Source organism: Nothoprocta perdicaria, unplaced genomic scaffold (assembly GCF_003342845.1).
Source record: "Nothoprocta perdicaria isolate Ctin4 unplaced genomic scaffold, notPer1 scaffold_366, whole genome shotgun sequence".
In the NCBI taxonomy this organism is placed as follows: Eukaryota; Metazoa; Chordata; class Aves; order Tinamiformes; family Tinamidae; genus Nothoprocta; species Nothoprocta perdicaria.
Window position 1 is genome coordinate 1 of NW_020455606.1, and position 12,466 is coordinate 12,466.

Genomic DNA, 12,466 nt, shown 5'->3' on the forward strand with positions numbered 1-12,466 from the left:
CCCCATAGCATCATTAGCACCCACGTGAAAAATAAGCAGGGGATAGTAGTCAGTGCCTCGGAGTAACCGAGGGAGCCTCTTTGTAACGTCCCTTATTCGAGCCCCTGGTAAGCAGCAGACCTCCCTRGATAMGGGGTSRGGYCTGCAGATGGGCGCCTCTGTGCCCTGCAGCAGGGAGTCACCTATAACAATGAGCCACAAAGCTCTCAATCTGCAAGTGATTGCAKCTTGGCCCTTCTATTTCATTAAACCTAGGCAGCTTGCTTCATCAGATTTCTTTGTATCTAACTCAGACAGTCCAGGTCAGCCAATCAGGTTTTTGCAACATCCAAAGATGAAAGATGAAAAATAATCTTCATCAACACCTCTGTGTATGTCTGTCCCACAGCTACTAAGAGTGCATGCCTTTTGAGATCTAGCTCAGAGGGATGTTAGCACCTTTGAGATCCTTGAATAGAATAGGATTATATACCTCATCCTGCTCTCCACTCAAGTACCAAGCCTAGGTGAGCAGCTCGTGCAAGTGTTCAGGGTCTGGATAGAGATAAGGGACAAATGTTGAGTAAAGTCAAAGACTAACCAGAAATGGAAAAAGCTCGGGCTTCAGGGCTGTACTGGCTTCAGGGTGATACCTTGCTGTACTTCACCACTATTGATATGTAGATTGAGACTTGCTGCTGATATTCTGTTAAGCGAAAAAGTTACCTTTTGTGTATTTGGAGAGAAAGAAAAAAAAATTGTCATGCATATCCAGGTATACTTTAGTTTAGTTAAGTATTGATCAAAGAGTAAGAGGGGAAAAGAGAGATGAGAAGTAAATTGTAAGTTAAAAATTGCACGGAACACCATATCATATGAGCTGCAAACAGGTAGCCCAGGGTGAATTTCCTGCCCCAGCTTCTCAACTCAGTTCTGTGACTTGAAGGGGCAGAACAGACCGTGCTGTGAGCCCAAGCAAGKATCCTGTACAACAATTACATCATCACCATAAAATCTCAGACACCGAAATCCTGACAGCCGTGTTGCCTAGCAGCTCCAGCAAGCTGATTCACCCTTTTATAACTGTTGAATGGGAGCGGGCTGGGTTTACTGAACTTCCTTAGATCAACAGGAAAGAACCACAAGTCATCCGGAGCTTAAAACCAAGAGAGTATTTAAAGTTAAAAAAAAATCAACTTTTATTCGAATATCGACCTTAATACTTGATATCAAATAGTCAAATATCAAATAGATATCAATAGTCATGTAGTTTGCAGGCAGGCAAGTTAGAAAGGAAAATGCCTTATATCTCTTTTTGCCTGCTGTGTCGCCATGGGCCCATGCTTTGAAATGTGATTTTTACCAGCTTGGAGGCTGAGTAGTAGAAGATTTTGCACTTTCACTTTGAAAAGTGAAAGTTTTGCACTTTCACTCTGATTACCTGAGTGATTATTTTAACTTATAAGGTCTGGATCCTGGCTTCTCTTTGCTTTAAGTACAGGCTGCCAGCTCCTCACAGTGACTTTCATGCTACCACCTGCAGATTCTCTCCCCTAAGCATGTCTGATCATCCCACAGATAAGGCMCAATTATGCTATCCCTGTGTGGGATTGTACCAGATCTGGTGCTCAGCTTTAACAGGAACTAACATAAACACAGAATGCACTGTGCATAACAAAAAGCCTTGTTTTCTAGGTTCTTTATAACTACTGGAAGTGTACTTGACATTATAACTGTAACACCATACAGAGCCCCTTTCCTAGAAAAAAGAGCCACTTCCATTTATGCTTGATACTCTGCAAACAGACTTCTTTGTATCTAACTCAGACAGTCCAGCTTCAGTCAGTCAGCTTTTTAGAACATCCAAAGACAATGTGAAAAATAATCTTCAACAATATTTCTGTGTATGTCTGTCCCACAGCTACTGAGAATGCATGCCCTTTAAGATCTAACTCAAAGAGGTGTTAGCACCTTTGAGATTCASCTGGCATATACTTAGCACAGTGAATGAGTAACATGACAGGTATCAGCTGCTGTTTTATTGGAAATAAGATGCTAGTTATCACTCCGGGAATCTTAGGATGCACCTTCAGATGGTTTTTGCCTCCTCTCCTTTTTGTAGTTATTGACATTGTTAGTGGGTGCTACCAGAATAGGTACATAAGAAATGAGACTTCCAAACTACTTCCATGAAATGTTGGACTAAAATATCATTCTTCCTCACCTAATACCATCTGTTGCAAGCACAATGGTTTTCCTGCAAGACATTAATGCTGACAGAAAATTCAGAGAATCAGCAGCCAGCAAAACCTGGATTTGATAAACAGGTTATATAATCAATGCACTGAAGCTCTGTGGCTCAGATTAGCACCTTATCTTCCACAAAGGCATGAATACAAGTTAAATTTGAAGCAGATGGGTGGCATGTAGACCTATGTGCTACTGCCCTACAGGACAAGTCATTACCTAACAAAGTTGCTCCTCCCTGAAAATAATCAATTGGGAATCAAGTGGGAAAAATGACATCCCACCCAGAAGAATATTGCAGATGAGTAAACATCACTTCTGTGTTCAGTTGTATCAAAGGCTCCAGGATGATGTGATGAAATCAAACTTTCCTGACCATTGCCAAAAGATCAAAGAAACAAAAGCAGACTCTGCTGTTCCCAGATCTAAAGCTAAACGACTCATGAAGTCAAGTGTCTAGGTGTCACCATACTTCTTTTATCATCATAATCTAAATTGTGTTCCATACCAACAAGGAATGTGCAAGAGCACTGAGAAACTTTGAGTGAAGGGTCACAGCACCTTCATTCTGAGATATTTTTGAGAAACCAGTGTTGTGACTCTCTGATTTACTAGTCCAGCATCACCTATTGATAGATTTTTGTGAGATCTATTCAGCTGGAGCTGTTCAGCACATGGCAGTAGATGCCAGCAGGATGTCTCAACTGCCCCATTCTTTTCTGTGAGACACTGAGACAGTACAGCTCAACCTGCAATGTACGGTTGGCCTTCARCTCTGAATCTCTCCCAAAAGGTAGAATTAACAATCTTTTTTTCTTCATGAGATCATGCAAATACCGTACAAAATTCAAAGAAACTGTAGGCAAAATGTAGTCATTTCTCTCCTGTTCCTGGGYAAGCAGGGGGAGGAAACTGGAGCTGTTGTGTGATGCGTGTTCTGCTAGTGGGTTGCAGACTTGGCATACAGCAATGTATTATTGCTGAGAAAGATTGTGCCTTTTGGGCCTTGCGATTTTTCTTAGAGAAGAGGGCCATGAATTTAAATAACCCTTTGAATTCTGTTGCAAATTAAATGGAAAAGATAYAGTTTGCTAAGGTCAGGTAAATTGCAGCAGGCTGTCCTGACTGAGGCTGTCTTTGATCTTAGTACAACTCTCTAACCCTAAGTCAAACAAGTCAGTGTTGTTCGATAAATGAACTCCCAACTTTTCCAGTGGAGATGTGCATCTTAGTTTAGGAACTTTAGGCCCACTGGCAAGATATCTGCTTTTTTCTTGCATTTTGTAAGCAGCTTTCTGTCTCTCCCTGAGGGCCTGCAGGAAGCAGATTGGAAGCTGCTGCGTGTCTATAAAGTGGAGGTGAATGAAAGCCGGGTCATAGAAGCCAGGACCTTATCTGAAAGGAGACGGGGCAAATTCCTGGGAAGCTGGAGACATGAACAGCATTACTGCTGCAGCGCACAAACTCTTATGACTCCTGTCTGAGTCTAAAGATTTGCAATACTGTACAATCTGCTGCCTCTGTCACTGGTAGCCTAACTCTTTATATCAATGCGGAAATTTTTTATTCATCTTTGTATTTTTTTCACAAAAAAGAGACCAAAAGAGACTGCCTAAAGACATCCAAATTATCTCAGTTCATTTTAATCTTATATCTTAAATGCAGACCCTAGGAGGCTTACTTCACACATGGATGGAGGAATYGTAGGTTGTCCTATACAGACGTGCTGACACAGTTCTGTCCTACATAAAGCACATAGTTAGAAGCAATGGAGTAGCCCTTCCTTTGATTCCAGAACTTCAAACTGTAATATCAATTAAGAGTCAATCAGCAGAGATGTTAACAGGGCCCTCTCTTATCTTTGGACCTTTAGCCACAAGGCAGACCAAACAGATACTGCTTACACTACGTTGATGCCCTTTCAGTTTGTTCTTCAACTCATTCTTAACCAACCTCATAATGGCAGCTCTTCTTCCCCGCTTTTGTTCATATTGAATTTGACCTATCTATGGAAGAAAGTGACCTTTCTTTTCCCTAAATTTGCGGTGTTCTGAGGTCATTGAGATAATACATTTGCTAAATTGACTTTAAGGCTTTTATTCACTTAATGCTAATTGTTGTACTAAGTTGTTGTAGCCTGAATTGCTAGTGGAATTTTTTTTTAGCTTGTATTGCACCATCAGACTCTGACTTTCAAGAGCACATTTCTGGAATCAAGTGACTAGTGTAGGAGTTGATGAGACATACAGAATACCTTTTGACCTCAACTCATTTTTAGGCTTTTTAGAAAGTCAGCCAGCTAATTTGTGGCCCTCTTGCATGCATTGCCTTTTGCTTTTCTAGCAGCTGTTTAAGAATTCTAGAATTTTAAGAATTTAAAGAGTAGCTTAAAGACAGTTTGAATTTAAGAAAGATTTTGAATTTAAGAGAGTGTAAGAGGACTTCTAAAGAATAAAATTTAAAGACTTTCAAGAACTTCTTAGCTTGTTTGGAGAAGGGAATTGGATTAGATGATTGCTAAGTGTCTTTTTCAACTTGAATCTATGATTYCAAGTCTCATGAGAAAGTTTTCTGTAACATCACAAACCACATTTCACTCACTGCTAAAATGAGAATCTGACTCCTTCCCTCCTCATGCTTTTTAATCATTTCCTCACAGCCTGTGACAAAATTGTAACAGTTGGAGTAAGGACACAATCTGGAATTTAATGGATAGAAAGTTATATGTTCAAGGGGGATGGATTTAATACCATTGGCAGAAAAGCCGGAGAGTCAGGTAATTCATACTAATTGAGCCAAACTGCCATGGATTTTCATTAAGAATATTACATTAAAAATCAGAGGCATACATTCTTTGAGGATGTGAGAGAGTTGCCTGGCAACTTCTGGACTCATCACCCTTTCATTAAGTCCTGTATGTAACTGTTTTTCTCCGCTACTTTGAATTTAAAAGCTTCACTGACTAATGAAGTCACARGCATATTTAAAAATCATTTTGTATTGTTAGCATAAATAATATCCTCATTTTACTTCCTATACTCATCAGCAGCAGAGTCTAAAAGAGTCAAGTGTGGTTCCCTTGTTATTTTTTTGCACCCCATTACATAAGAGACCATACAATCAATAATGGTAAGACTCTTTGCCCTGAAGAGCTCAGTCTGGAAGAACTTGGGCTGAGACCAGCTAAGAAATGCAGCAGTTAGCAGTTGGATTTTTTTTCCAGTAGTAGAGTTTATAGTGGTTTTTTTTTCTTCTAGTGATATAAGTCAGTATTGAAAACAAAACTTTGACCTCATGTCAGTTAGTTTTGAAATTAGTACCTTCAGGACATGCATCATGACAGCTTATGTTTTTTATTAAGTGATTTTGGTAAGTGATATTTATGACAAGACCAGACCTTCTTCCTACACAGAGAATATTTCCTAGGAGTTTAGAGGGGTTTCAATGACTTTCTAGTCTAGTGTTCAAAACAGGCAAAATTGTTCATTGTCTCTGGTAGCGCTTCTTAGTGGCATTGCCTGAGGATGACTTGTTAATGACAACTTGTCTAACTCTAGGACTTAAGTGCAATGATATGTTTCTTATCAGCTTCGTGGAGGCAGGCATCCGTGGAAAAATGCTTCTAAAAGACAGTGTTAACATTCTCAATTCCTTGCAAAATGTTCTTTATTCTCATAAACCTTTATAGTTTCATCTCATCTTTTATTTCTATATCCTTAAGGATGTCTTGTAAATTCAACTCTGTAGTGTTTTCCACAGGGTTTTCCATGAAATGGTGCAATGGCTACTTAAGAGACTACATTTTCTGATATAGATAATTAAGATCAATCTATTTCTCTCTCATGGTATCCTAAGTCCCATGAACTGTGTTAATGCAGTAGGTGTAAATCCCACGTGGTGCAGGCCATATTAATAGGGCGAGGTAACTCTGCAGATTAATCATGTGGAGAAATAGGAAACAAGAAGGGACACATAGATATCATCTGCAGGACTTCCTGGGAGGAGATTGCTAGTATGCATTTAGGCCACATCTGGAGTACTGCGTCCAGTTCTGGGCTCCCCAGTACAAGAGGGATGTGGAGCTGCTGGAGAGAGTCCAGCGCAGGGCTACCAGGATGATCAGGGGCCTGGAACATCTGCCCTATGAGCAAAGGCTGAGAGAGCTGGGCCTGTTCAGCCTGGAGAAGAGGAGGCTGAGGGRGCACCTGATCAGTGTCTATAAATACCTCAAGGGAGGCAGCGAGGAGGAGGGGGGCGGCCTCTTTTCAGTGGTGGACAGTGATAGGACTAGAGGAAACAGCCTCAAACTGAAGCATCGGAAGTTCCACAGGAACTTAAGGAAGCATTTCTTCACTGTGAGGGTGACAAAGCACTGGAACAGGCTGCCCAGAGAGGTTGTGGAGTCTCCTTCTTTGGAGATCTTTAAAASCCGCTTGGATGCAGCCCTGTGCCACGTGCTCTAGGTGACCCTGCGTGAGCAGGGGGGTTGGACTCGATGACCTCTGAGGTCCCTTCCAACCTTCGGCATTCTATGATTCTATGATTCTATGATATGAGCCGATGTTATCACCAGGCCTTGCTAGCTTGGACAAAGCACTGGCARTTTTCAGAGTGGAGCTGCACAGGAGGCAGCTAAGTCATGGCGTGAAACCAGAGCCTCCTCATCACTTGGCGGCTCCATCTCTCAGGCTCCCCTACTCAGCAGAATGACCAGTGGGACTGCATCTACTCTCCAGGCTGGCAAGTGGGGAAACAAGCTGTGGCAGTGTAAGTACAGGAGGTTGTGGTGGGAGATGAGAAACATGTGTGAATCTCATGCCCAGCCCATGAGACTTGATGAGCCTGGTGTAGTATAGAGACTGAGGCCTTGTTTGAATTGCATCTTAACCTGGGTGTGATGTAAAACCAAGACGTTCAAACTTGTGTCAGTACCTATGTGGGTACTTGCTTCAATTTAATTTGATTAAACATTTAAAGCATAATGAAAAATGTGTTCTTCATATGGGTGTAGAAAGAAGATCTAAATTATTCTCCTTGTGGACAAATCTTCCTTTCCAAGTTCTCACTTTGTAGTGAACTTTTTTTGCATCTCATACCTGATCTATAATGAGGAAACAAAGCTAGAAGCATACAAAATGGAGCAAAAGTGTGCGTTAAAATGCTTGTTGAACCCTAGTGGATTGATGCAAACAAGAGCAGTGAGATCATGTGACTGGCTGAGTCCATGCTGTTTTTCTAGCCCCTATTTACCTGAGGTAGAAGCAGAACCTGGTAGGAAGTAAGGAAAATCAACTGATTTTCAAAAGGTAAATTAGAGTTTGCAAAGTCTCAGACTTATTTAGTGTTTAGCTCTAGTGTGGTTCTCCAGCATTTGACCAACCCATTGTGGCAGASCCTTACCCCAAGGTGCTGTTGTCTTTAGAAGATGCTTCTTCATCTGTTCCTCCTGCAACACTGTTTTCAGGGACAGTGCCTTCCTGCTCTGGCATCTCCTATCACATCCTTTAAATATAAACAATGGAAGACAGAAGTTGCCCAGAGAAGCTGGGCTTTGGACTTTTCAGATGCAGCTTTTGCTCAGCATAGGAGACTTTTCATCTAGACAGGCTTTGAGCCCTGGGTGCTATATGGGACTGGATCTTATGGGCTATATTATGTGATATTTGAAGTCTCTCACATCTGCCTAACTGCATTTCTTTTCATTCTCCCCTGGGAACAGTGGAGTGAAGTGCAGCAGATGATAAACGGCACCCCTATCTACATGTATCAGGACTGCAGTGTGCTTTCGGAGGGTGATACTGATCACTGGCTTCGCACAAACTGGATCTATCGGGGTGAGACGGCCTCCCGCATTTATGTGGARCTCAAGTTCACCGTGAGGGACTGCAAGAGCTTCAAAGGTGAAGTGATCACCTGCAAAGAGACCTTCAATCTGTACTACATGGAGTCTGAGCAAGATGTCGGGATCCAGTTTCGACGACCACTGTTCATCAAGGTCTGTAGTCCTGGGGAGAAGACTGCTTCATATCTCTTAGCTTGCACTAGGCATGTCCGGCTGGCTGGAAGAGGCCCAGGGAACYAGGATTGGAAGGGAATGAATAGTGAACGCTGTCCTTGCCACAAGCTCTATTGCCAGTGCCTCACTGTTACACAGTCTTTGCTACAGGAGGCAATAGTTTTTAAATGAGATCAGACCTCTATTTCGCTTAGTCACGTGTTTAACTTGACATGATTATGTAAGGATTCTAAAGAGTTATAACAATGCTAGATTGTTACACCAATTTTTACAGCTAGAAARTAGAGACTAAAGGAATTTGACTAGCCTTAAGCATTAAAGCAAGATTAGAGCTTTAGGAGAAGAATAGAATCCAGCCTAGCTCTGGGCTCCTGATCATTTGTTGTGATTGCTGTATGTTTGCTTTAAAACTGGAGCTGATAGCTTGTTATAATGAAATACTCTCTTGTGTAAAAATATTTAGTTACCCTATATTTTACTTGCAGTACTTGCTGCCCTGATATAGTGGCACAGAAACATCTGAGCTCCAGAAAAYGGAAATTCAGCTTTTTTGGTGGATGAATTTCTAGAACCCTTTTCTGTCCTAAAAGAATCCACAGCCTTAAATTATTTGACTGCCTTTTTCTCTGTAGTTTAAAAGACATGTTATGAAAACAAAAGACATGCAAAGGCTAACACAGGAAGAATAAGACTCTTGTGTGTGACTCCCCCCCTCCCCAGCGCTCCATCACCTCCCCTGCACTGAGGCCTACCGCATGAATGTGGGTGCTACTTCCAGAACTCCTAAACACGCTCTGTGATCCCACTGCCAGATGCAGCTGCTAAGCAAACCCTTTAATCTTCCGTGGGGGGCAGGTGGTGTCAGGTAATGGGGAGTGGCCTACAGTGGAGCAGATCTGTGAGCAGGGTGGCAGAGAAGGAAGGCCTCCCCACCTGCAGCCCAATTCCTCCGTGTAACCTGATGCTATGGAGGCATTGCCCTCTTATCCCAATCTGTGAAATGTCTCACTCACATTTTCTTTGCTGAGGCAGTGGGATTGTAAGAACTCAGAAGCATTTTTTTTTCCTGTATATCTGTAGTGATAAAATGTGTTGAACACTGATGACAGCTGCCTTGGTGCAGAAGACCTGATCTACACCAAGTGCAGCCTGGAAACAGTTGGATGCATTTCTCTGGTCAGCTCAACACAACTCTAATGGTTGTTATGATTTTACTGCACACAGTTTGCAAACAAAGAAGAAAAACATAACAAAAGCGCTGATTTATTCATTTCTGCTGGGGCTGTTCATAAAGACCTCTGAGATCAGAAACTCAGAAAATGGAATTCTGAATAAGCCCAAAGAATGCCTGCATAGCAATTGAAAGGAGCTGGTGGAGAGCGTGGAAGCAAGAGAGGGGAGAGAATCATTGATATGTTAACATTTCTTCCAATTGCAAAGAAAGACAGCACACAGTGCAATACTTGACTATGCAGACTCTAAAGGGCTTTAGCATAAAAAATAAAGTTTAACAGGCATAGCTATCTCCCAGCTGCTGCTGCCTGCTCAGATGTTGAAGTTGCTTTCTTCTTCTCTTCTGCATAGCTCAACACCGTGGCAGCAGATCGAAGTTTCACCAGCAGAGACATTGAATCGGGGGCTCTGCAGCTCAACACAGAAGTGTGCCCCATCGGAAAGCTCTCTCGTCGGGGCTTCTACCTGGCCTTCCAGAACTCGGGAGCCTGTGTGGCAATGGTGTCTGTCCGAGTGTATTACAAGACGTGCCCGGAGGCAGTGCGGGGCCTCGCCCGCTTTCCAGAGACCCTGGCAGGTTCAGAAGGGCTCACAGAGGTGGTTGGTACCTGCGTGGAGTTTGCGGCTGAAGAAATGGGGTCTCCCCCGAGGATGCACTGCAGCACCGATGGGGAGTGGCTGGTGCCGGTGGGTCGATGCCTTTGTGCTGTGGGGTTTGAGGAAGTCGACGGGAGCTGTGTAGGTGAGTGTGCAGACAGATGCTGATGTAGACCACGAGAGGGGCTCTGGGGAGCCAGAGATCTGTGTGCTGAAAGTGGGATTGGGGGATCAATGTGGTCTACCTCTCTCTTGCCAGCCCTCTTTGCTTGCTAGACATTTCTTAGACTTTTCCCTCTGCTTTAGATTCTCTTTCCCAATTGATTTTCTCCTCTTGTGTCAGGTGTAAGAACTGCACACACCTCTCCACTCCCTCTTGGGCTTCATCCAGGAGCCTTTAGCTCTGGAGCTAGTTTCTGCGAGCAGTAACTGTGTGATTGACACTGACTCATTCAACAAGTAGTTCCCAACCCTTAAATGGCAGCCRTGTTCTCCCAGAGCAGACGGGTCAAATGCACAGAAGAGTGTATTTGTCCCATGACTAGAAAGCTCTGAGCTTTAGGGGGACAAGGGCAAAGTTTCTCCTCTCTGCCCCCTTCTCCTGGGTTCTTCTGTCATGGGAAACTGTGTAAAGCACATTGCACAGTATCATTGGTGCCTGTCTCATTTCTGAATTAGCAGGCTTAGGACTAACCACACTGCTGGAGCTACAGGGTGAGCTGAGAGTGTTGGAGCGAGCAGTACAAGGTTCTCCTTTTGCTGTAGAAGGGAGAGGATCCAGCTACTTACAAAATGTCAGGGGTAGTGGGTGTATGTGGTATTATGTATTGCTGCAGAGAGGGAGGTAAAAGGATAGCACAACTTTGCTCTTGCTATGAGAGCCATATGTCAAAAGGGTGGGTTAGTTCAGAATACAGAAAAAGGACTCCGTGCACAGTTCTTGGGGTCGGCAGGGGGAGGTCTGTCTCTCTGCTTTGTCCTGTCTTTGCTCCCATAGAGGGATCTCATGTCCCCACTGCTTGCTAGTTTTGCTTGGAGAGCTGGCAAAAGTTGAAGCGCAAGATCCTTGGCCTTCCCCAGCAATCCCCTTTCCTTCCATAGCTCAGCCAGTTTTTCCACTTAAGCGCTGCAGAGCTTTCCCCGCCCTCCTGAGAGTACTCCCCTGGGAAGGGGCAGGGAAGCGGTCATGCCTGGACAGGTTCTGACTGCTATCACAGGACAGGTTCATTCTGCATCTGTGCTTCTCTCCCACTCCGCCCAAGTACAGCTGCAGACGGAAGTATCTTTTGTAGGATCAGTAAGGACAGGGGAGGTCTCCCAGGAGAGGAAAGGAAGAGGGGAGAACCTAGGAGGGCTAGGGAGAGTCAACCTCATGCCCAGAGCAGTTTCTTCCTGGAAGATCAGAGAAGAAAGTGAATGTAGGTTGCCTGTTGCTGGTCATCTTGGGACCCACTTTCTAAGGGAAAGACCAGGAACTGTGCAAAGGACTGGGTGCAATCTAGATCAGGATAAAGGTTGGCAGCAGGACTTGTGCTTTGATGTTGGGAAGATGAAGCTTCCCTGGGAACACGAACAGAGAGGGCAGAGGACACAGGTTTCCTGGCAGAGTCCTTTCATTCTGATTTTTGCCCTCAGTGAGAACAGAAAAAAGGGAGAGCTGAGCTGTGACCCTTGCCCCATAACAGGCAGGAGAATCTGACCTCTGATGTAGGACAGGAAGCAGTGGAAAGCCAGAAGTGCCAGTTCTGAACTAGCTCCCTCAGTGTCTGGGTGGATATCCAAGCACATACACCTCTACTGGCTTTAAGGGCTTAATAGCTCAGCTGTCCCACATTCACAGAAAAACTGTGCCTGTGCCCACAGGGGTAAATCTCACCTTCTCAACATATTCCAAACTTTGCTGCTGACAAACCCCGCTCTCTGGGATTAGCTTCCTCGAGTTAAGTAATTTACTGTGATGCCAGCTGCCATCTGGTTTCTGGATGGGCTACAGCAGTGGGCGAGCAGTTGCTCACACTGAGCTCCCCATCAGCTCTGCTCCGGTGTCTGAGGGCTGCCTGGCGCTTGCTGGCAGTCTCCAGATGCACACCCGTGGGCATGTGGAACGAAGGGAGCGCCAACCGTCCTCCRTACCCACTGATGCCTGGGGAAAGCAGCGCTGAACAGGCTCCTTCCCAAGCCGKTTTTTCCCATCCTGTTGCCCGGCAGGAGCAGTTGGGCCTGAGGCGGCTCCCCAAGGGCTGGGGGCGGCAGAGGGGCTCAGCAGCCGGCGCACTGCTGACTGCGGCACCTCTGGCCAGCGCCTGGGCGAGCCGAGGCCGCGGGCTGCCTTCCCCGGGGCCCCACGAGCCGGGACGGAGCCGCGCGCGGCGGGACGGAGTGGCGCGGAGCGGC

The 12,466-nt window shown here is 44.6% G+C and overlaps 1 protein-coding gene across 1 annotated transcript in view; it reads left to right on the forward strand.

Moving 5' to 3' along the window:
- Window positions 1-7,790: 7,790 nt before the first annotated feature.
- Window positions 7,791-12,466, forward strand: part of EPHA1 (EPH receptor A1) — an 18,034-nt gene continuing 13,358 nt past the window's right edge. The window contains 3 exon segments of the mRNA XM_026044454.1: window positions 7,791-7,844; window positions 7,847-8,221; window positions 9,827-10,217. Of these exon segments, the coding sequence (XP_025900239.1) occupies window positions 7,791-7,844; window positions 7,847-8,221; window positions 9,827-10,217 (820 nt within the window).